This window comes from Mercenaria mercenaria, chromosome 16 (assembly GCF_021730395.1).
Source record: "Mercenaria mercenaria strain notata chromosome 16, MADL_Memer_1, whole genome shotgun sequence".
Lineage (NCBI taxonomy): Eukaryota > Metazoa > Mollusca > Bivalvia > Venerida > Veneridae > Mercenaria > Mercenaria mercenaria.
In genome coordinates, this window is record NC_069376.1 from 47,308,905 (window position 1) to 47,335,195 (window position 26,291).

The window sequence follows — 26,291 nt, forward strand, 5'->3', positions numbered from 1 at the left end:
GTGACCTACTTTCCCATTTTTGAAGATACAGGCTTCAAATTTGGACCCCATGCATAGTTTTGTATTCCGAAATAAAATTTGACCTTGATTTTGACCTAGTGACCTACTTTTACATTTCTCAAGCTACAGCCTTCAAATTTGGACCACTTGCATAGTTTTGTGTACCGAAATGAACTTTGACCTTTACATTGACCTAGTGACCTACTTTCACAATTTTAAGGTACAGGCTTCAAATTTGGACCACATGCATAGATTTGTATTCCAGAATAAAACTTGACCTTGATTTTGACCTAGTGACCTACTTTTACATTTCTCAAGCTATACCCTTCAGATTTGGACCACATGCATAATTTTGTGTACTGGAATGAACTTTGACCTTTACATTGACCTAGTGACCTACTTTCACATTTTTGAAGGTACAGGCTTCAAATTTGGACCACATGCGTAGTTTTGTATTCCGAAATAGAATTTGACCTTGATTTTGACCTAGTGACCTACTTTTACATTTCTCAAGCTACAGCCTTCAAATTTTGACCACTTGCATAGTTTTGTATACCGAAATGAACTTTGACCTTAAGATTGACCTAGTGACCTACTTTCACATTTCTGTAGCTACAGGCTTCAAATTTAGACCACATGCATAGGATTGTGTACCGAAACAAACTTTGACCTTGACATTGACCTAGTGACCTACTTTCACATTTCTCAAGCTACAGCTTTCGAATTTGGACCATAAGCACAGTGTTGTGTACAGAAATGAAATTTGACCTTGAGCTAGTCAATAAGTCTTGAAATTTGGAACACCCAAAAATGGCACATTGGTGGGCGCCAAGATCACTCTGTGATCTCTTGTTTCTTTTTACATATTTTATTATATACTTATTTGATATCATAGTCATATTTGTAATACTCTATCCTTACAATAATGGGTAAAAATGGAAAAAAAATATTGTTGCTATTTACTTTTGTGAACTTTTTTCAATGAAAAATACCCATAGTGAAGAATATATTTTTTAATTTTGAAAAAACTCTTTCATAGAAATTTTTCCTGTTTTTCTTGTGTATAGATAATGGTATTGTGAGCATAAAAATGGCTAAAAAATTTATGGGTCACCAGGCTAAATTTTATGTTAAGACCGCTAGAATACAACACCTGTTCGGACGGAAATGGCGCGAACCCGGCCAAATTGATTACATGTATGTCTGCTAAAAGTTAAAAAATAGTTTTAAAAATTCTTAATTCTTTATATAATTGAATACTAAATAATCTGAAAGGTGATATTGTCTAATCAGTACTAAGTGAATTATCTTACATTATATTAACAACACTGTCTTTTTACTAAAATGTGATATGAAAACACAACCACAAAAATAGCAAGATACCTGTCAGGCATGATACTTGTCAATACAACATAAGTCAATATCAACATTTGATTTCTGATATAACTTATCAAAAATGTTATTTCATTCAAGATTCCTCATATTTAAGATTGTCTGTAACATGTTTCAACAAAAGTTGACTTCAGTTCAGTTTTCCATAGAAAGTGTCGGCTGCGCAGAAAGATGCGCATAAAAAACTATAGGAATTCCCTTTAACTGAAATAACTAAATCCACTGTTGCTTAACTGGAATAACCTAAGGCCAAAATTAAAAATATGTTTGTTTGCTGTCTCCCTACCTATACCTGCTTAAAATGCTGCACCCCTCGAAAGTGGGTCATGTGCCTTCAAAAACTAGGTCAGTAGGTCAAATAATAGAAAAACATTGTGACCTCTCTAAAGGCCATATTTTTCATGGGATCTGTATGAAAGTTGGTCTGAATGTTCATCTTGATGATATCTAGGTCAAGCTCGAAACTGGGTCATGTGCGGTAAAAAACTAGGTCAGTAGGTCTAACAAGAGGACCATGGTAGTCCTGAATCGCTCACCTCTTCCCACATGATCCAGTTTTGAGTATGACGTCGTTTTTTCTATTATTTGACATAGTGACCTAGTTTTTGAGCTCATGTGACCCAGTTTTGAACTTGACCTAGATATCATCAAGATAAAAATTCTGACCAATTTTCATGAAGATCCATTGAAAAATATGGTCTCTAGAGAGGTCACAAGGTTTTTCTATTATTTGACCTATTGACCTAGTTTTTTTAAGGCACGTGACCCAGTTTCAAACTTGACCTAGATATCATCAAGGTGAACATTCTGACCAATTTTCATGAAAATCCATTCAAGGGTATGGCCTCTAGAGAGGTCACAAGGTTTTTCTATTTCAAGACCTACTGACCTAGTTTTTGATCGCAGTTGACCCAGTTTCAAACTTGACCTAGATATCATCAAGATAAACATTCAGACCAACTTTCATACTGATCTAATGAAAAATATGGCCTCTAGAGAGGTCACAACGTTTTTTCATATTTGACCTACTGACCTACTTTTTGAAGGCACGTGACCCACTTTCGAACTTGACCTAGATATCATCAAGATGAACATTCTGATCAATTTTTATGGAGATCCATTTACAAGTATGGCCTCTACAGAGGTCACAAGGTTTTTCTATTTCTAGACCTACTGACCTAGTTTTTGACCGCACATGGCCCTGTTTCGAACTTGACCTAGATATCATCAAGATCAACATTCAGACCAACTTTCATGAAGATCCATTGAAAAATATGGCCTTTAGAGAGGTCACAAGGTTTTTCTATTATTTGACCTACTGACCTAGTTTTTGATGGCACGTGACCCACTTTCGAACTTGACTTAGATATCATCAAGATGAACATTCTGACCAATTTTCATACAGATCCCATGGAAAATATGGCCTCTGGAGAGGTCACAAGGTTTTTCTATTATTTGACCTACTGACCTAGTTTTTGAAGGCACGTGACCCACTTTCAAACTTGACTTAGATATCATCAAGATGAACATTCTGACCAATTTTCATGAAGATTTCCTGAAATATATGGCCTCTAGAGAGGTCACAAGGTTTTTCTATTTTTAGACCTACTGACCTAGTTTTTGACCGCACGTGACCCAGTTTCAAACTTGACCTAGATATTATCAAGATGAACATTCTGACCAATTTTCATGAAGATCCATTGAAAAATATGGTCTCTAGAGAGGTCACAAGGTTTTTCTATTATTTGACCTATTGACCTAGTTTTTTAAGGCACGTGACCCAGTTTCAAACTTGACCTAGATATCATCAAGGTGAACATTCTGACCAATTTTCATGAAGATCCATTCAAGGGTATGGCCTCTAGAGAGGTCACAAAGTTTTTCTATTTCAAGACCTACTGACCTAGTTTTTGATCGCAGTTGACCCAGTTTCAAACTTGACTTAGATATCATCAAGATAAACATTCAGACCAACTTTCATACTGATCTAATGAAAAATATGGCCTCTAGAGAGGTCACAATGTTGTTTTCATTATTTGACCTACTGACCTACTTTTTGAAGGCACGTGACCCACTTTCGAACTTGACCTAGAAATCATCAAGATGAACATTCTGATCAATTTTGATGGAGATCCATTCACAAGTATGGCCTCTACAGAGGTCACAAGGTTTTTCTATTTTTAGACCTACTGACCTAGTTTTTGACCGCACATGGCCCTGTTTCGAACTTGACCTAGATATCATCAAGATCAACATTCAGACCAACTTTCATGAAGATCCATTGAAAAATATGGCCTTTAGAGAGGTCACAAGGTTTTTCTATTATTTGACCTACTGACCTAGTTTTTGATGGCACGTGACCCACTTTCGAACTTGACCTAGATATCATCAAGATGAACATTCAGACCAATTTTCATACAGATCCCATGGAAAATATGGCCTCTAGAGAGGTCACAAGGTTTTTCTATTATTTGACCTACTGACCTAGTTTTTGAAGGCACGTGACCCACTTTCGAACTTGACTTAGATATCATCAAGATGAACATTCTGACCAATTTTCATGAAGATTTCCTGAAATACATGGCCTCTAGAGAGGTCACAAGGTTTTTCTATTTTTGGACCTACTGACCTAGTTTTTGACCGCACGTGACCCAGTTTCGAACTTGGCCTAGATATCATCAAGATGAACATTCAGACTAACTTTCATATAGATCCCATGAAAAATATGGCCTTTAGAGAGGTCACAATGTTTTTCTATTATTTGACCTACTGACCTAGTTTTTGAAGGCATATGACCCAGTTTCGAACTTGACCTAGATATCATTAAGATGAACGTTCTGACCAATTTTCATGAAGATCTTGTGAAATATATGGCCTCCAGAAAGGTCCCAAGGTTTTTCTATTTTTAAACCTTGTGACCTCTCTAGAGGCCATATTTTTCACGGGATCTGTATGAAAGTTGGTCAGAATGTTTACCTTGATGATATCTAGGTCAAATTCGAAACTGGGTCACGTGCCTTCAAAAACTAGGTCAGTAGGTCAAATAATGGAAAAACCTTGTGACCTCTCTAAAGACCATATTTTTCATGGCATCTGTATGAAAATTGTCTGAATGTTCATCTTGATGAAATCTAGGTCAAGTTCGAAACAGGGTCATGTGCGGTCAAAAACTAGGTCAGTAGGTCTAAAAATAGAAAAACCTTGTGACCTCTGTAGAGGCCATACTTGTGAATGGAACTCCATAAAAATTGGTCAGAATGTTCATCTTGATGATATCTAGGTCAAGTTCGAAACTGGGTCACGTGACATAAAAAACTAGGTCAGTAGGTCAAATAATTAAAAAAGCTTGTGACCTCTCTAGAGGCCATACTTTTCATGGGATCTGTATGGAAGTTGGTCTGAATGTTCATCTTGATGATATCTAGGTCAAGTTTTGAAACTGGGTCAACTGCGATCAAAAACTAGGTCAGTAGGTCTAAAATTATTAAAATCTTTTTACCTCTCTAGAGGCCATATTTTTCAATGGATCTTCATGAAAATTGATCTGAATGTTCACCTTGATGATACCTAGGTCCGTTTCGAAACTGGGTCACGTGCGGTCAAAAACTAGGCCAGTAGGTATAAAAATAGAAAAACCTTGTGACCTCTCTAGAGGCCATATTTTTCATGAGATCTTCATGAAAATTAGTGAGAATGTTCACCTTGATGATATCTAGGTAAAGTTCAAAACAGGGTCACGTACCTTCGAAAACTAGGTCAATAGGTCAAATAATAGAAAAACCTTGTGACCTCTCTAGAGACCATATTTTTCAATGGATCTTCATGAAAATTGGTCAGAATTTTTATCTTGATAATATCTAGGTCCAGTTCAAAACTGGGTAACATGAGCTCAAAAACTAGGTCACTATGTCAAATAATAGAAAAAACGACATCATACTCAAAACTGGGTCATGTGGGAAGAGGTGAGCGATTCAGGACCATCATGGTCCTCTTGTTGTAAACAATATGTTTGGACTGTCGGACTGACTAAAGTGTCAGCTGTGTACTGTGCTTAGTCTGAAACAAGTGCCAGTATGTGTATTGCAACATACTTGTTGAATTTTTTGTCAGTAAGTTTTTGCTCTTGTGTCATTTCAGTGGAGCATTGTTCATGTGAGGAGGGATAACTTTGGTGCTCAGTTTCTACAGTTTCTACAGCTCAGTATTTTCTGGTGGTAGTGTTTAGGTAGGTGTCACACTGTCAGTAACAGTATGTTTATTGTCACCCGCCTTTTTCAAAGAAATAAAGGGGAACATAGAAATGGCTTTCTTCTTTCCCTCTGTCCATCAGTCATCATGTCTAGTCCATAACTCTGCCATCCATGAATTTACTTTGCACAAATTTTCCCCATAATCGGACAACTGGTCATGACAAGACGCAGACCCCTAGCTCCAAGGTCAAGGTCACACTTAGAGGTCAAAGGTTAACATGGGTCAGTTCATATTTCTGCCATTCATGAAGGGATTTTGGAATAACATGGCACAACTATTCCTCATAATGAGACAACATGCTATGTGCAAGTTCCAGAGCCCTAGTTCCATGGTCAAAGTCACACTTTGAGGTCACAGGTTTAGAGCATCAATTTCATGTCGAATCAATAACTACAGTTTATCAAGGAATTTCAAAATCACTTACGTTTCCAATAATAAGAGGAAAGGTCACGTGCAAGACCCATCGACTGTTTTACATTTGAGGTCAAAGATAATAAATCATAGTTTGGGGGTGGGTGAGGGAGGGGGTTCTCTTCAGTAGCTTTACTTTGTATGGGTGGATATTCAGGTAACTTGAAACAAACAGTCACTGTAACAAAATGATTTGTTGCATACAACACTCAGACCTCTCATTCAAGGTAAAGGTCAGTTATTGAGATAAAACATTTTGGTAATTTTTTGTTTGGTCTGTAACTTTTTTATGCATGGATGTATATTCAACTTCAATTACAAGATAATGTCTAGGTCACATGTAGCCGAATTATGTCTCCACCTACAGGAAATTTTAAACACTTTCTATGTAAAAAAACCTGACAATTCAGACGCCGAGAAAATACCCACTATGTTTAAGAAGTGTTAAATATAAATATAATGCCTTTCAAATTACTTTTAATTTAAGCACATGATATCTTTATGTTAGTGTTCAACTTTATTCATGAGAACATTTCAATTCATTTCTCATATACGAGTCATTTATCAGTAAAGATACTGCAAGTGTTTTATAATGAACTTAAGAATTTAATTCATACTCCATCAAAGCTCTGTAAAAATTTGCTTTCAGATACTGGTGATCACTGTATTTCAAATCAACAGATCAGTGAGCCAACTTGTTTTCTTACAAAAAAAGAACAACATCAAAACTTTCAAACAATCCATAATTACCAGTACATTTGAGCCAACTACTAAGTTCAGACCTAGCTAAGACTTTTGTGATCCCAGGACTAATGGCATGGCAAGTTACTTTACAAATGTTGATAAATAGTGATATATAAATAGTCGAAAAGAATCAATAAGCTTTTTATATATTTAACACAAATATTTCTTTCCAGCATACATCCAAGAAATTTGGAGAGCAGGAAGGTCAGGATCTGTGTTGGATGCATTTTTTACTACACTGATTGAAGCACACGAAGGACTAATGCCTGAATTCCACAGAACTATGTCCAAGATGTTGGATCAAAAAGCATTTTGGATATGAAACAAGATAAAAACTTTGTTGTGATGTCTGCACGAAAGAACTTGATATTAATGAAACTTTTGTAAACTATTGATAAATGATGTCCAGATTGAGTTATGATTCAGTCTTCAGATTAAAAGTTTTGGAGCACTTACCGAAAATAGCATTTCTGACAATAAATCACTGTATTCATACAGAAGAATTTTAACCTTTGCCCTGCTAAATTTCTAAAATGAACTGGTCCATCATTCAATTTGGGCAATACCATTTATTATTCGAAGGGGTGTTCACTGAAAATTGACTGACTGAATAGCAAACAGTGCAGACCATGATCAGACTGCACGGGTCGCAAAGGTAGAATCACTTGCTGCCAGCAGGCTAAAGGTTAAAAGACTTTTGCTCGCCGGAAAGTGATTTCACTTACCTTGCTGCTTCTGGCAGGTGAGTTATCTAGATCTATACATAGAGCTCCGAATTCGGCTATCCCTGTCCGGCCTCAGTTAAACGGCAGCATGGTAATACATGTGATAGCTGTTTAGACCGAATAGAAGCTGTAACTAGTGAGTTATCATGAAGAGTTGTATATTCAAAGATGTATCATTTTAAGACAATAAACATTATTGCTTTGTGTAAAGTTTTTCGATTCATGCCATTTACCACAAAATCTCAGAAAGTGTACATTATTTGTTGACCCGTCAGACAAAAAATCTCTCTTGGAAGATAAATGACCCCCGCTTTATTGGTATTTTTAGCTCGACTATTCAAAGAATAGTCTAGCTATTCTGCTCACCCTGGCGTCGGCGTCACATCTGGTTAAAGTTTTGCATGCAAGTACATATGGCTATCAGTTAAAGGCATATAGCTTTGAACCTTATTTTTCTTTTTCTAGGTCAATTACCAACCTCACTGGGTCATGTCTCATAACTCTGTATTTGGAGCAAATTTTGCCCCATTTTGGACATAGAAAATCCTGGTTAAAGTTTTACATGCAAGTTACTATCTGCAGAACATATGCAGATATTAAATTGAAACTTCACATGTGCCTTTGGGGTTATAAAACAAGTTGATTGCATCAAATCCCATAACTCTGACATTCATTTTGGCCAAATTATGTCCCCTTTTAAACTTAAACTAATGCAGATACTGGATTGAAACTCTGTAGATATTTTAACATTTAGGGTAATATTTTCCTGCGTCTGGGCCAACATTTAGAATAGCCGAGCACTGGCTGTCTAACGGACATCTCTTGTTTGGTCATGTGCAAGACTCAGACCCCTAGCTCCAAGGTCAAAGTCACACTTAGAGGTCAAAGGTTAACAGGGTCTGTTTCGTGTTTGGTCCATAACTCTGCCATTAATCAAGAGATTTTAAAATTACTTGGCACAAATGTTCCCCATAATGAGACATGTTATGCGTAAGACCCAGACCCCTAGCTCCAAGGTCAAGGTCACATTTAGAAGTCAAAGGTTAAAATGGTCCGTTTCTTGTCCATAACTCTGCCATTCATCAAGAGATTTTGAAATTACTTGGCACAAATGTTCCCCATAATGAGTTGATGTATGTTGTGCAAGACCCAGACCTCTAGCTTCAAGGCCAAGGTCACCTTTGGAGATTTTTTGTCTGGTCTGAAACTTTTATATGCATTGGATTATATTCCCTTTTATATGTAATAGATACCGACCGAAGTGGAGGTATGCATCGCTATACTAACCTGAGCCCGTGCAATGCGTGAATACCGAGCCGCATACACTGACGCTCGGTATCTGATTTACCGCATTATCGTGTACAGTACACATGTATAAAATAGAACAGCAGTCGATGGTTGTGACATGCAGAAGTAAAAAAGGTATGAATATTATCATTCACACTAATCAGGTTGATAAATTACTATGCATGCCCAATCTTTACCAAATTGCTTGTTATTGCTACTAACTACTATTTCATATTTTCCTGACAACGTACAGTTCGTTAATAATGCAAATCTACACAAACATGTGAATGCAGAGCAATCTCTGTCTCTTAAGAGCCAGCTCAGTATGCTGACCAAAACACTGAAAAATATGTCACAAGTTCGTTACACCGTGCATGACGTGTGTTCTCCGTGATTAACAAAAACAGGTGTGCTTGGAATTATTCGTTCTAGTACCTATCTAAAAAGTCAGTTGCATGTGGAGAACAATTCAATACTCACCAAAAAATTGAACGAGAATATGGCTACGGCCACACCAAATTGATAAGTTGTTCGTCGGATTTCTTTCTGAAAAAATTGGGGCGGCGAGCGAAAAAATAATTTAAATATTTTTTTAGGTTTTTGAGAAAATCAGGAGCGAGCGAAGAAATATATTTGTCTTCATTTGGCTCTCGACTGACTAATAAAAACCTTAAATCTGACCTGCAGACGCACAACAAAGCGAACTTGTGAAAAAAGGTAATAACATTGTCATACAGTACACTGTAATCAAATAATGTATGCTTTTGAAAATGCTGTTAGAAAATATGTAATAAACAACAATCCATAACCTTACACCATACTTATCACATACATATGTGACTTGAATATTTACTGCTATGAAAATGTAGCATTCTTAGCTGACTTTACAAAGTTTTTGATACATCAAATATCTGTGTGAGTGTTACTAGATCTATTAAATTTTGGATTGATTTTTTTCAATGGGGCGAGCGCAAGCCAAAAACAAACAAACAATATGTATGGTCTTTCAGCATTTTTTGGGCCGAATGTTTGAAAAACATCAGCTGCTTAATTTAAATATCAGCTTTGGCTTAATTATGACGTAATTTGTGACGAGTCTACTACAATGTCACGTTCACAATGGCTGAAAGTTTTTCTATCTATTATTTAAACATTTGACTGTAACGGTATGGTGTCTTCACTTCCTTCATTGTCTGGCTTACCAAAGTACAGAGAGGTTGAAACTGCTGAGGCTAAAGCAAACATGGCGGCGAGAAGGCCAAAATAGGCCGACCATCCGATGTTCCAGGAGAGGTCATATGAAGATTCGCTATGTTCACTCACGACCCATTCCATGTGTTCGTGTTCACTGCGCAAGTATCCGTCTCCAATATAAGAAGAGTGGGCAGTTGTGGTCGAGGGATACCCAAACTGCGATGACATTGCTCTTGAGTCAGTACCTTGAGGTGACGGGATCATAGAGGCTGCTGCTATCATTAGTATTGTCAACAGTAAACTGTGATATCCTGTAAGGAGATTCATCCAATATATTTATTATCAATAATAATACCGAGTTACGGAGGATGTGAAACTGCGAGATGGGGTAGAAAATTTAGCGAAATCTCTCCTTACAGTAAAGATTTACAGCAGAGGAGGTAATCATTGCTGTGCATTACAGAGTTCATATAACATTTCTATTACTCTGGAAGATGTCTAAGACTTTTGACCTACTGACCGTCAAAAAACAGTAACGCTGTCTACTGAAAACTGAAGGCAAAAGTTTATTCCAGTAAATTTGTCGGAACCAGTTTTAATTTTTCAGGTCACATTGACCTTGACATTTTACATACTGACAAATAATGATCCGAAACCATGTAGTCTATAAACGGACATGAGCAAACTAAAAACAAAACAAACGTTAGTACTTTTTATGCCCCCCTTCGAAGAAGGTGGGGTATATTGTTTTGCAGATGTTGGTCGGTAGGTCTGTCGGTCAGTCTGTAGACCATGTGGTTTCCGGATGATAACTCAAGAACACTTGCGCCTAGGATCATGAAAGTTGAAAGAAAGGTTGGTCATGACCAGCAGATGACCCCTATTGATTTGATTTTGAGGTCAGTAGGTCAAAGGTCAAGGTCACAGTGACCCTGAACAGTAAAACGGTTTCCGGATGATAACTCAAGAACGCTTGGCCCTAGGGTCACGAAAGTTGATAGGGAAGTTGGTCATGACCTGCAGATGACCCTATTGATTTTGAGGTCAGTAGGTCAAAGGTCAAGGTCACAGTGATCCGGAACAGTTAAACCGTTTCTCGACAATAACCTGAGAATGCATGGGCCTAGGATCACGAACATTTATAGGGAGGTTGGTCATGCCCAGCAGATGAACACTAATGATTTTGAGGTCAGTAGGTCAAAGATCTAGGTCACATTGACCTGGAACAGTTAAACCTTTTCCGGATGATAACTTAAGAAAGCTTGGACCTAGGATCACGAAAGTTGAAAGGGAGGTTGGTCATGACAAGCAGATGACCCCTATTGATTTTCAGGTCAGTAGGTCAAAGGCCAAGGTCACATTGACCCGGAACAGTTAAACCATTTCATGATATCTTGAGAACGCTTGGGTCTAAGATCACGAAACTTGAAAGGGAGGTTGATCATGACCAACAGATGACCCCTATTGATCTTGAGATCAGTAGGTCAAAGGTCAAGGCCACACTGACCCAGAACAGTAGGGTTTTTTTGCCAAAAAACTAGAGAATACTTTGGTCCAAGATGACATTTGATATGGAGTTTACTTATGACTGGTAAATGACCCTTAATTATTAATTTGAGGTCAGTATGTCAAACGTCCAGTGCACAGGGACCAAATAATTTCTGTTCCTTGTGCAATTACTGAATGCATCAAGGGGGGCATTTCGTGATCTACGAGCTCTTGTTTTCATAAAGAGGGTGTCTGATCTGTTTATCTAAACGAGACTTAAGAACTATTTGCAATATCATGTTTTATTAATATATTAAGTACCTGAAATCCAAGCCAATGTTTTATTAATATATACTAGCGGAAAAAAGAAACTGTGCATGGGTATAATATGCTATAACTTAGGAGGTATATAAGAAATCGCAAAAAAAATTTCAACAGGGTTTTATCTAACCTTTTTTTAACACCAGCTCAGTTAATATGGTTATTGCATCAGCCAATGACCGAGAGGGATACACAGCTTACCTGTGTAAAGTTTCAAGCTTTAATCTATAAATTTAAGCGATACATGAACATTTTACACATGCACAGTTTCTTTTTTCCGCTAGTATATTTAGTACCTGAAAGCCAAGCCAAGACCAACCCCGACACATCTCTGCGTGTAGAAGGACCCTTTACCACTGTTATCCCTTGCAGGACGGCGGTCACAAAAATGAGTACGAGTGGTAGATACATCAGCATTGTCACACCAACTCCATAGCTTGTTTTGAAACTTGGCGAGATGTTATCTAGAAAATGAAAAAGAAATCAAGATATTATTTTTGTACAGGTTTATCTAAGTGTGTGACCTTTTAATTATATACATGAACTTCTTAACATAATCTTAGGAGAAGTATATGTCATTTTGAAAATTAATTTACCACACTACTGTATCTTCTTGTAGCTTCTTTAAATTATATAGAAAGCATATAAAATCTTTACATTTATGGAAAGGCTTTTAAAATCTCTAAACAGATAACACAAAACCAGCTAGAGCTACCACTACAGACGATTAATACCATCAGATGCTGTTTTGATACAAGGACAGTAAAATGTTGTGACCATGAACGTTGACCTTCAATGCAACAGCCCTAGTGACCTGGGGTGTGCACTATGCATGTTAACTCGATGAAGTTGACTATACTGACTGTCAGTTTTTTGTCAAGCCCGCTTGCGGATGCGAAGACATAGTTGTCCAAATGGCTGTTGGGTGTATGTGCGTGCATGCGTGCGTGCGTGCTTGCTGGCATCCGTCCGGATTTGTTTGTCCGGACCATAACTTTGACATGCATGGAGCAATTTTGTTTATATTTTGCATGAATGTTAACCTCAGTGAGACGGAGTGCCATGCGCAAAACCCATATCCTATCTCAAAGGTCAAGGTCACAGTTGGAGGTCAAAGGTCATGTCAGATCTTGTCCGGCCCATAACTTTGACATGCATTGAGGAATTTTGTTTATATTTGGCATGAATGTTTAACTCAATGAGAGGAGTGTCAAGTGCAAACCCCAGATTGTTATCACAAAGGTCAAGGTAACAGTTATGGGTCAAATGTCATTTTAGAGCTTGTCCAGGCCATAACTTTGATAAGTATAGAGCAATCTGTTTTTTCTTTGGCATGAATGTTAACACCTTTTTACATATGCGCGTTCCTTGGCAAAGCGTAAACGTATTACGGCCCCAAAACGGATAATTCAAATGGAAACGACGTCAACATGAAAAAACAACTCCCGGACATTTCATAGAAATTTAATGCCGTTGAGGGAGAATGTAATCATTTATTAGGGTGTTTTTTTTTCGTGCTTTATGCTAGAATAGCGTTAGCGCATGTTCATTTCGTGTTATAACACCTTCAGAATCTCTCGAGATACCCGCGCCACCAACCAATCCCTCGGGATCCTGCAGACGTTATAACACAAAAAAAAAACATGCGTTGTCCCTACAGCCTTACAGTTCTACATTAACGATAAATATCTTTTTACAGGAAGCGACTTGACAAAAAGGATGAAACATATATATCAAAATTGTTTAACTTACCAATCGTTGATGCACAAATACCAAACGGACGAACGGTGAACCAACAGTCGGACAAAAAAGACAAAATCCCATAAAATGCATGTTTATGCATATACTGTATTGCATTGCGTACATTTTATCAGGATTATGTACTCTTGTACTTAAAACTGCAGCTTTACAGTTCTACATTAAAGATATATAAATATTTTTTTTTACAGGAAGCGACTTGACAAAAAAGATGAAAAATATAAATCAAAAATGTTAAGCTTACCAGTCATTGATACACAAGTATCGCCAAAGCAACCAGATATTATTCCGGCGTGCATGCCGTCAGCTTCAATCCAATGGTTTGAGAACAAAGCAATCATCCCGATAAGAACTGTTGTACATGACAACACACAGCTGACCCTCGCCAGGGTTGTACGTGTACATGGCAGTCTACAAAAGAATAATTTTTTGCATTTTTACCAGCTACTCAACCCCTCAATATTCAAGCAATACAGCCAATCTGAGTACACTTCCATATCATTTTACAAGTTTCCGAACAAACTGAAAATACTTATGAAAATTTACTGCCCAAGCACATCATAATACTTGGCTTTATTAAATATTTGTATCAAATTATTTATTTGGAGTTTTATCTTTATTATCAGGAGTATCAGAAAAAAAAACACCACAAACACACACACAATCTGTGAATCATAAAATTAAAGCATCAAAACTTTTCAGACATGGGGGTATTATCAAACACTTTTCCAGGGATTAGAGTGTTTACAAGTTGTTTTTCTATGATCTGACACTTCGGTCTATTTTTCTAGGCAAAATGTTTTGGTGTCTAAATGGCCGAAAATGTACAGTAAAATATATCTTTTTTTATGATAAATCCAAAATTTAATTACCAGAGGTATTTTGAAGGTTTTAAAAACGTCCTACTACAACCCATAGTTCTCTAGAAATGCGTAAAATATAATCGTATTACCTTATATTTAAAGAGAAATCAAGTAAACAATTACTAAGAATGTTAAAACAGTTGTCCTCGGTCCAGATTTTTATTCCAGATGACACAGTTTCCAACTTCATACAGAAAGTCATTCTTTATCACAATGTCTAGAAAAGATGGCCTCTAAAGATACAAGGGGTTTTCAATGATTTGATCCAGTGACAGTTGTAATCCCTGATTACCCAGTCTTGCCAGATTTAAACTTTGCCTAGATTTCACTAAGCCAAAAATTCTAACCAGGTTTTTATGTAGATCAGGTAAAAAATGTGGACTTCACAAATTTAACGCAATCTTGTATGATTTGACATATTGACATAGTTTTCGAACCCAGATGGCCCAGTTTCAATCATTGCCCAGATTGCATTAATAAAAACACTATACACAGGTTTCACGTAGATCAGATAGAGAAGGTAGTTTTAGTGTTGACAATGTGTGATTTTTTCGAAGACCTTGCCAACTGACTTCGTTTTAACTTGAGTGATTCAGTTTCCAAACTGCTACAGACGACATTTGGTCGAATTCGTCAGGAAACTGTCAAAGATTGTGACATCTGTGATCTAGCCTAAAGTTAGTCCAGTTATAGTTGCTTGTGTCATACAGACATCAAACCTGAACGCCAAATGAATTAGACAAAAGTGTGGACGACATACGCCTGTCCCAATCCATTTGCTCGCCTGAACGCCAAATAGATCATGCTAGCTTTTATGATATTAAATAAATGATAAAAATACACATAGATATTATATTAGACATACCAAGATAAGGTTGGGAACAAATCCTGCAGTCAAATGTTGTTTTATTATACAATGTCCACGGGGACAGGCCCAAGATTTTGGAATAGCGGGCGCAGACTTCTAGGGAGGGGGTGGGGTGTCATGGGCATCATGGACACACCCTCCCCCGGACAATTTTTAGCATGTATACCTCAACTGGTGCAACCCGACGTATATTTGTCATAGTTTGAGCATGAATATGTGATACCATGTCGGCTTTTAAAGTTGCTTATTAGCAAAATGAAAAAAGAAAAATATTTATTTTGTTGGGTTTAACGTCGCACTGACAATTATAGGTCATATGGCGACTTTCAAGCTTTGTTGGTGGATGATGACCCCAGGTGCCCCCTCCGTGCATTATTTCATCACGAGCGGGCACCCGGGAAGAACCATCTACCTTTCGTAAGCCAGCTGGATGGCTTCCTCACATGAACAATTCAACGCCCCGAGTGAGGCTAGAACCCACATCGATGATGGACAAGGGACAAGTAATTTGAAGTCAGCGACCTTAACCACTCGGCCACGGAGACCCCCCCCCCCCCCCCCCCCCCCAAGTAATGAAAATTGGCCAAGTTGCTACTTTTAAATTTGGCTGTTATCCAAAAAATGACAAAAATTATTGATGTTTTCAATTACAAGCTATAAAAATGTATGTGCGCCAGATTTTTTGGGGCGGGCGGAGTACAGTGCGGGGAACTCCGTCCATCTTGGACGCGCTTCATTTCATAAAGAATTCTATGTCCCAAGCGAGGCTCGAATCCACATCGGCGAGGGGCAATCGACCTTAACCACTTGGTCACGGAGGCCCCCTTTCCTAGTGGTAGTACACTTTTATATTGTGTCAACCTATACAATAATTGTGTACTATTTTAAACCTTATGCATGGTGTTGTTCATAGATTCTACATTGTATTTTGAAATACGAAATTTGGGTCCAATAGAATCTATACCTTCAGGGGCGTAGCGTGATCAGTTTAGCTGTTACTCAAGGAGAGAGTGTGGGGGAGAGGAATCCCCTCCTCCGGCGGGGTCCGGGGAGCCTCCTCCGTGGAAATTTTAGAGTAAACAAATAGAAAGGGTGGCTTCTGTCGACTTTTCTAACTAAAACTATGCTGCTTCAGTTTTGAACAAAATATTCACAAACGGCTCGGAATGTAAAGAAAGGTCTATATAAGTTGATGAACGTTACACATCGGGGTTGGGGAGAGGGGTGGGGGCTGGCATTTTGGAAGGACTTGGACTAGGCTGTCTATTTATTCAGGACGAAATTTGTTATCAACATGAGCTCTTTTTCCAAACTTATTTGTTGTATACAAAATTTGCATTCACTATACATTTTATATGGAAAGTCAAAAGCGTTAATTTTCGTATAAACAACATTGCAGCAGTAATATCAATGACGGCCTTTCCGCGAGATTGCACGCGTAATCTGACGTCTTTCACCAAAAACACGAACATGGCCTCGTTCCAAAAATGCTTTCAAAATTGGACGTCAAACCTTTCAAAAAGAACATTTAATTAACAATAGCTTTAACTAATTTTTCTGACGTCAAAGATCACAATTGAATCGACACGACTGTATAAATTTTCACTCGAGATAAAAAATATTTTAACTAAAAACCAGGAACTGTATTTTTATCGGAAGGCGAATTAAAGTTGAACGTAGGCTGGTCTTGTTGACTGTTCTGTTATAAGATGACAAAAAGCTTGACATTTATTTTGATTTTCTGATACTCCTGGAAAGCAAATCAGCTATTTTTGTAGCTGTCGTAAAATGTAAATATAAGAATTGAATGCTATTTTTGTGCGTTTATATGGGTATGACCCACACTGGAAGGCTTCTTGCTAATCATCCAAGAATCGCTAGCGCGATTCATGAATTTGCAAGAAATCCCAATTTGGTTTATACAGAAAATAGCATTCAATTCTTAAATAAAGTACACATATGTGCATACGTGTTACAACGGAATATATGCAAATCACCTTGCAGTAAATACTCTAAACTGCCTAGGAACTGATCGGACTGCTGAGGACAAACTTTGAGTTATGCACAATTTCAAAACAGACAACAGAGGAAGCTATTTCAATAGATTCTTATTGCATTCTTCAGGTACATTTACGGTAAATTTTTTTTATAGGAAAATGTTGTAAGCATTATATTGATTTCTAGACCAAGGTAATTACTAAAAGTTATTGTTTGCCACCTGTTGCATGTTTGCATGTTGCATGTCGCATTTTAATATCACAATCGTCCTTGCCATGAACATTGATTTTCAAAACTTACAATTTCCGTGAAATGTATCTCTACATTCTTGGAAATCAAGCAAATAATGATACAGAGACAAAAGCCTTGTGACAGATGTTTAGGCTGAAATTCACGAAACGATAATAAATGAAATGTGTAGACGACATTAGTAATTAAATATTTGCTGGTTATGAGCATTTATTACATATGTGTATCCTAGGTTTAAAAAAATCGAGGTATTACCGTATTTCAAAGGTATTGAGGTGTAGGATGTATAATTATTTCGTGCGTTAAATAGTTTTGATTGATGTATTTTTTCGGCAATAAATTTTGGGAAATGGGTGTCAGGGCATACTGGTGTTGAAACTTCCCAGCCAGCATTCTATATCGGCCCGATATCAAACCGACGTGGTTGTATATAACGGCCCAATATCGGCTGCAAATAGGAATGATGTCGGCCCGATGTCGGCAGACGATATCGGGCCAACATCATAATGACATCGGTCCGACATTGGCAAACGATATTTGGCCAACATCAAAATGATATCGGCCCGATATTGGCTGATCATATCGTTGTCGCGAAATAGTGTGACACGCAGTGCTTTATCAAAGTTTTCTTCAAATATACACTTTATTAATTCTCAGAGTAATTTATTTGAGAACAGATGTGTCTCGCATCATGTGTATGACGGTTATTTCATTTTATTGATATAATATTTTTCACAACTATATACTACATGTTTTATACATTTACGTAAGTTTTCTGTATATTTTTAACACTATTAAAATTGTTCAGTTAGAATTTCAAACATATTGATATTCTCATTTTTTTTGTAAATATAAATATTTCTACGGCGGCATTCTACATAAAATAAAAATGCATCTTAATTATAACCTCCCTTTATTACATATAAAATTTTGATAAATACCGTCTTTTTGTTTGGACCCTAGTTTGATTAATTCTGGCATACATCATATTTGCTTAATAAATTAGCACACATTAACAATTAGATTACTTTTTCACGTTTATCAATAATATTTTGAAAAATATAGCTACATTAGAGAATCCAATATCGGCCCGATGTCAATCCGACTTACGAAATAGTTACACTGATTGATGTCGATCTACCGATTTCAATATTTTGCGGCAATTCAACGGTCCGATCTCGGCGATATATGATCATTTTGTGTCGATTCGCCGTAAAACCTAACTCACTCATAACGGCCCGACGTCGGTCCTACATCGGCACATGTTGCCGACATTCCGACATTATACCTATATCGGGCCGATATAGTCATGCTGGCTGGGTTGGTCTCTTTATACTACCCCCTCCCACGACGGAGTGAAGTAAGGTCGAGTAGGTGCCTCGCAGCATAATGACCCGTAAAGTATATTCATAACCGTATGTTTTCCATGTAGAAATTAATGAACTGATAGTACATGTATATATGACTGAAGTTGAGTGTGCGGATAACAAAGCATAAATGTTAATTTATGAATCTGTTCTTTTTGCTCCCGTTAATTGATTCTCTTTGATTTTGGGATAAATAATTTATTTTTGTGGGAGCGTAGTGAATCAGAAAATAATGTTTGGGAATTCATAGTTGTTACAGACACCAGACACAGTTGTTTATCCTTCTAAATTTTACTAGTGATGGACAATTGCCATTAAGAAAATTGTTCTTATGGTCAATAGCAGTCTACCGTCACAAAAATTATAACAAAGTCAAGGACCAAGACAACAGCATACTCATATGCTATGACATTGTCCCTACTTCCATACCCCCTCCTGGTCAGATTTTTTTATTGCTTCTATGGAGTTTTAAGCCTTTTTTATTTTTAGCCCACCATCATGGTGGGCTATTAAAATCACTCTGCGTCCGTGGTCCGTCCGTCCGTCATTCCGTCCGTCCGTCCGTCCGTCCGTTAACAATTTCTCGTTATCGCATCTCCTCAGAAACTACCGGGGGGATTTTGACCAAACTTTGTCAGAATGATGTATTGGTACCCTAGTTGTGTCCCCCTGAAAATCAGACTGGTTCAACAATTTATGAGTGAGTTATGGCCCTTTGTTTATTTCTATAATTTATATAGATTTATATAGGGAAAATCTTTGAAAACCTTCTTGTCCAAAACCACAGAGCCTAGGGCTTTGATATTTGGTATGAAGCATCATCTAGTGATCCTCTACCAAGATGATTCAAATTATTTCTCTGGGGTCAAATATGGCCCCACCCTGGGGTCACATGGTTTATATAGACTTATATAGGGAAAAACTTTGAATAACCTCTTGTCCAAAACCACAGGGCCTAGAGCTTTAATATTTTGTATGTGACATCATCTAGTGGTCTTCAACTAAGTTTGTTCAAATTATACCCCTAGGGTCAAATATGGCCCCGCCATGGGGGTCATATGGTTTACATAGACTTATATAGAGAAAAACTTTGAAAATCTTCTTGTCCAAACCACAAAGCCTAGGGCTTTGATACTTGTAATGTAGCATCATCTAGTGGTTCTCTACCAATTTTGTTCAAATTATCCTCCTAGGGATAAATATGGTCCCGCCCCGGGGGTCACATGGATCATATAGACTTATATAGGGAAAAGCTTTTAAAATGTTCTTGTCAGTAACTACAACATTCCAACTTGGACCACATGTATACTTTTGAGTGGCAAGATGAACCTTGACATGAGTTGACCTTGATTTTGACCTAGTGACCTACTTTCACATTTCTGTAGCTACAGCCTTCAAATTTGGACCACATGGATAATTTTGTGCACTGAAAAAAACTTTGACCTTTATTTTGACCTACTTTCACATTTTTTTAAGGTACAGGCATCAAATTTGGACCATATGCATAGTTTCGTGTTTCAAAATGAAATTTGACATTGATTTTGACCTAGTGACCTACTTCATATTTCTCAAGCTACAGCCTTCAAATTTGGACTACATGCATAGTTTTGTGTACCGAAAAAAATTTTGACCTTGACATTGACCTAGTGACCTACTTTCACATTTTTGAAGGTACAGGCTTCAAATTTGGACCCCATGCATAGTTTTGTATTCTGAAATAAAATTTGACCTTGATTTTGACCTAGTGACCTACTTTTACATTTCTCAAGTTACAGCCTTCAAATTTGGACCACTTGCATAGTTTTGTGTACTGAAATGACCTTTGACCTTTACATTGACCTAGTGACCTACTTTCACATTTTTAAGGTACAGGTTTCACATGCATAGTTTTGTATTCCGAAATAAAATTTGACCTTGATTTTGACCTAGTGACCTACTTTTACATTTCTCAAGCTACAGCCTTCAAATTTGGACCACATGCATAGTTTTATGTACCGAAACAAACTTTGACCTTTACATTGATCTAGTGACCTACTTTCACATTTTTGAAGGTACAGGCTTCAAATTTGAACCACTTGCATAGTTTTGTATTCCGAAGTAAAATTTGACCTGGATTTTGACCTAGTGACCTACTTTTACATTTCTCAAGCTACAGCCTTCAAATTTGGACCACTTGCATAGTTTTGTGTACCGAAATGAACTTTGACCTTAATATTGACCTAGTGACCTACTTTCACATTTCTGTAGCTACAGGCTTCAAATTTAGGACCACATGCATAGTTTTGTGTACCGAAATAAACTTTGACCTTGACATTGACCTAGTGACCTACTTTCACATTTTTGAAGGTACAGGCTTCAAATTTGGACCACATGCATAGATTTGTGTTGTGTACGGAAATGAAATTTGACCTTGAGCTAGTCAATAAGTCTTGAAATTTGGAACACTCAAAAATGGCACATTGGTGGGCGCCAAGATCACTCTGTGATCTCTTGTTTATTTTTGGATTTTAAATGTTAGTCAGCCGAGTAACCTTATCAAATATTAAACATAAAACAAGTTAAAGCATACCAAAAGTTCCTTCTAGGGCACATCTATATAAATATAAAATGACCATCTTGTAAAATTTTGGTTGCAATGTCTGTTTTATACTGCAAAAAATATCAGGTGAGTATTTACGCTAGTTATTTAACATAAATTGTTAAATCCAACAACAAATTAAATCTGTTACCTCTTTCAATAGAGTAAATACGGTACTGAGACATTGACCTGGTATTCATGTGTGAATTTGTTACACATAATTATAGAGGGTCGCAATGGAGTTTGTTTTCATATATTAACCATGCATTTGAAGGTAACGATAATATTTGGTTGTTTACATTTAAATTTGCTGATATATGTCTATCTGGTGAATGTACATATGTTATGTTCAGGAGGAAATAAAAGAATCAATTAATCATCCTCGGGTTTAGTATTGTGTAACCCATGGATTCCCCCCAATTGAGAAAGAATAGTTTAACGTTCACAGGTTATTTCTAAAGGTCACCGAGTTTTATTGTCCGGCTTGTAATGACAAAAGCTTTCGGTATAAATAGCTCAGTCAAGTGTGAATTATTAAACTGAAATATTCCTTCTCAAGAGAAGGAATAATAAGTTTAGCCTTGACCATTTAGAACGCTATTACTTTTGTTGTTAAATTTTCTGAAGAAAAGCGCTATTCACACAGTAGCATGAAAAATGCTGGTCAACAGTACACAGGGTCAAGATATTTTATAAAAAGAAGAAGCTATGTTCGACTGATAAATGGGGTATCGCTGGTGATGTGTATGTCTAATCTGGAACAACTTCCTGGTCTAATGTCAGAATAAACAACTCTTAGGTATAGAATAGAACAGAAAACGTATGGCGATTCGGAATACCCCATATTTATTATTTTTTATTTAATATAATCTAGTATGATAAAGCAACATGCATATGTAATGGGTTTCCAAATTTATCAGATGAGCAAAAATTGTCTTTTATTCTATCTAATAATGATATTGCCAAGACCGCTGCAAAATCCTGCTACTCAATATTAAATTATAGAAAAAAATGTTTGTATCACTGTCAATAATCATGGTGTTTGATCTGTCTAAATTAAGCAGAAGTTGATTATAGGGGCTTTGTGGTATAGGGGAGGCAACTGTGTTGATGGTGGTAGCCCTTACGTCGCACAAGCTTCTGTTTTTCTGTTTAGCTTGGAAGGATCCAATAGCAAATGATTAATACATCATTGTGTATCTTTAGAGTAAATTGTTCAATTGTATTACATGTATTCCTTAATAAATTACATACGGTCTGACTCTAAGGAACAAATACAACTACAATGTTGGTATACTTGTTGTTTCAGATGGTATATTCTTACCCTTCTTTTAAGTTCATATGAATTTTAGTGTATAAAGATGTAAACTACCTCTTTTACAGATATATTTAAGTGAAAGTTTTTATTGTAGTTCAGATTATCACTGCTAACCAGTTCACCCTTGATCTGATCATGGATGATATCTGCTTTTTTAAGGCATTTTTTTATAATGCGCATATAGTGCCACGGTTTTCAAATTTCAGTTTCTTAGTAGTATTTAATTTATGGCAGTTTTTTTAATATAAAGGTTAGCGGAGGTAATCTGACTTTTATGCAATGTAATTAGTATATGAATGTAATCTGTTTTTGTGTCTCCTATAATTCATTTATTGAATGACCAATAACATGTTAGATACATTCGCTTTTTTATTATGTCAATTGTGAAAATTGTAACATGTATGTTGGATGAGACGTAAATAAACTATATATATTCATATTTATATTCATATAATCTACTCTTTTGTTTATCCCACATACAAAAATATAGGTAATTTCTATTTATAGTACAGTGCTTTAGGGTATTACATTTTGTATCGATTTGTTATCATCAGGTGTAACGTTCAGAGTGACCCGCGTGTAAGTAGACTGAACATCAACAAAACATTATAATCATATGCCCGGCGTAAAGTAGGTTATGCTGCCATACGATTTGTCCAAAGAATAAAAAATATTGAGCAGAAAAAAAAACAACAACAAATAAACCACAGTATATAATAGATCTAGTATATAATAATTATAAACAAATTCAACATACCTCATTTTAATTCTTTACACACTGCGTTAAACCTGGAACAATTGGTACGTATTAGACCTTCCTGGTTAAACTTTATCCGCAACCTTAGTCCTAATTCACTGCTTTTTCTAAAAATCTAAAATAACTTTCAGTGTATTGTAAACAAGTCACGTTGAAGTGGTTAAAAATAACTGTTACCATGGTTACTGGGGCACGTTGGGGCGGAGGCAGTGGGGAAATCTTTAACACTACAGCCCCGCTTTTGACCCCAAACATTTCTCACAGAGATAAATGTAGATAAAGGGAAAGTCAATTTGAAAGGAGAAGATATCCACTCTGGACAGTCGATGTCTATCGAAGTCGAACAGATTCCAGTCAAAATTCATATAAAATCTACATGTTGAAGGTCAAAAAGAATGTCGCTGCTGCTGTTGATGATGATGGTGAGGATGGTTATAAGGATAATTATGACATATAGATTCATATTTAAGAAATAATAAGTTCCCAAACGTCGTTTATTGTAGAATAACCCGAGTTTTGAGTTCTTATGCGTAAGAATATATCACGAAGGCCGTAGGCCTGAGTGATATATTGTTTCGCCTAAGAACGATAAACTCGGGTTATTCTATGATAAATCACACTTGGGAACTTATTATTTCGATTCTAACACGACATACTAGTATCAACAGTGTTAGAAAAAGATAGTAACTACTTTTTACGACCGCGCTACGCACCTGGATCGGATGACGCCATTGCACGCGAGTGGTATATTGCAGAATAACCCGAGATAGATTTTGATCTACATGTATGTAGGTTATTTGCTGGTCGCGTTAGAATTCTGCTTTATTACATGATCATTTTCCTGCAAAGTATGCTGATACTGCCTTTGTCTTATAATGCTGCCGATGATGTTTATGGAGACAAAATGATGATTGTAGTTAGATTCTGTGCTGTCTCTTCATGATGATTTTGTTTTGATCTCGTTTTTATACGCCCGAAGGGACATATTATGTTATACCCCCGGTGTCCGTCTGTCCGTCTGTCTGTCCGTTAGCAATTTCGTGTCCGCTCTGTAACTCTTGAACCCATGGAAGTAGTTCGAAGAAACTTGACACAAATGTTCACCACATTGAGATGACGTGCAGAGCGCATGTTCTGTATGACTCGCTTCAAGGTCAAGGTCACACTTAAGGGTAAAAGTAATATGACTTTGTTTCGTGTCCGCTCTGCTTGAAGGATTTCAAAGAAACTTGGCACAAATGTTCACCACACCAATACGACGTGCAGAGTGCATGTTTCGGATGGCTCGCTTCAAGGTCAAGGTCACCCTTAAGGTTTAAAGGTCATATGACTTTGTTTCGTGTGTATATTGCTCTGCATAGACTGGCGTCAGTCGTTAGAGTCATTAAATGTAAAGCACCTGGCCATAAAATCAATCCTCCTTCTGAAAAAATTTACAATATGTTGAGATGAGCCTAGAGAGAAAATGTTTTTTTGAGAAAATATCAGTGTCAGTATGCAGAAAGAAATAAATATTATTACAGATTATTTGATCTCAACAGACTTTGTAAGTCTATGCTCTTCATTGCGGTGCTCTTGTTTTTATTTGGCAGATCCCTTTTTTGTTCACTTACAATATTTTTTTTTAATTACTTCCCTCTTATGTTACTATAAATAGCTTCTTTTGTAACTTTTTTATTATTGGCCGTAGGGAAAAACCAAGACCACTTTTCTGTGGTACAACATAAATGGTACCTCCATTTTTTAGGTGTATTTTTACATATCTGTACCTGGTAAGGATTTTTTGTGGACGTACATTTTTTTCTGTGGACTTAGAATTTTTTTTTGGAATTTCTTCCCTTTGTTGTTCCTGTCCTTTGGGCTTCAACAGTCAAGTTCTTTAAATTTTGCTCCCATCCTCTGATATAGCCCTTCGGTCAAACTTAGGGGTCAAAGGTCATACATTCGGGCGTATATTGCTCCGCATTACGGTGCTGTTGTTTGTTGTTGATGCTGCTACTGCTCCTGGTGGTGGTGATGATGACGATGATGATGATGATGATGATTACAATAATGACAGAATATTTTGATGATGATAATATTGCCGATGAAATAAGAATGACATGTATATGATCCTGATGATGATTTATACTGTTGTTGATGATGAAAAATAACGATGGTTTTGATAATATAAGTGTAATTAAAATATTTATTTTGAGGTGAGGCTTTAGTTTAGTTTTGTTAACGGTATGTTGTTTCTATTGTTGTTGATGATGACTACGGTGATGGTAGTGTTTGTATTGTTGTTAAAGATAATGGAAATTTAGGCAATTTTGTCGCTAAAAAGTTTTCAATGATTTTGTCTGTCAATGATGATAAACTGGTTTTCATGATGACAACGTTTACGATAACGTAGTTGGTTATATATATATTTTTTTTTCATCCGAAAAGACAGTCTAGTCATAACATTCTCATAATCATTAGTATAACTACCAGTCTCGCGAATCTTCCGTTTTTCTTATTTATGTTTGTAGCAGCAAAGATCATTACTTTTCCCGATCTTATTTCACCAATAATGCCATTGTTTTTGATCTAAATAACTTTTCAAACTTTGGATGTTATTTTTACATTTTTTTGTGTGTGTTGCTTTTGATATGTTTCAGTAAAATCGCGACTGTTATAATTTTCAAAGTTTAGTGCTCAGTTACACTAGCTCCTAGACTATGATATATTATTTCTTTAA

The 26,291-nt window shown here is 36.7% G+C and overlaps 1 protein-coding gene and 1 long non-coding RNA gene across 3 annotated transcripts in view; one reads left to right on the plus strand and one right to left on the minus strand.

The window, feature by feature from the left end:
* The window catches only part of LOC123540496 (uncharacterized), a 54,305-nt gene extending 46,528 nt beyond the window's left edge, over positions 1-7,777 (plus strand). The window contains exons 4-5 of the long non-coding RNA XR_006684196.2: positions 5,530-5,617; positions 6,972-7,777. This is a non-coding gene — a long non-coding RNA (uncharacterized LOC123540496). The remainder of the gene's footprint in view (positions 1-5,529; positions 5,618-6,971) is intronic.
* Positions 7,778-9,647: 1,870 nt separating this feature from the next.
* Positions 9,648-26,291, minus strand: part of LOC123540361 (uncharacterized) — a 96,758-nt gene continuing 80,114 nt past the window's right edge. For both annotated transcript variants that reach the window (XM_053526963.1, XM_053526962.1), the window contains exons 3-4: positions 12,110-12,277; positions 9,648-10,315 (exon numbers count right to left, since the gene is read on the minus strand). In XM_053526963.1, coding sequence (XP_053382938.1) covers positions 9,957-10,315; positions 12,110-12,277 — 527 coding nt within the window. In that variant the 3' untranslated portion in view covers positions 9,648-9,956. The remainder of the gene's footprint in view (positions 10,316-12,109; positions 12,278-26,291) is intronic.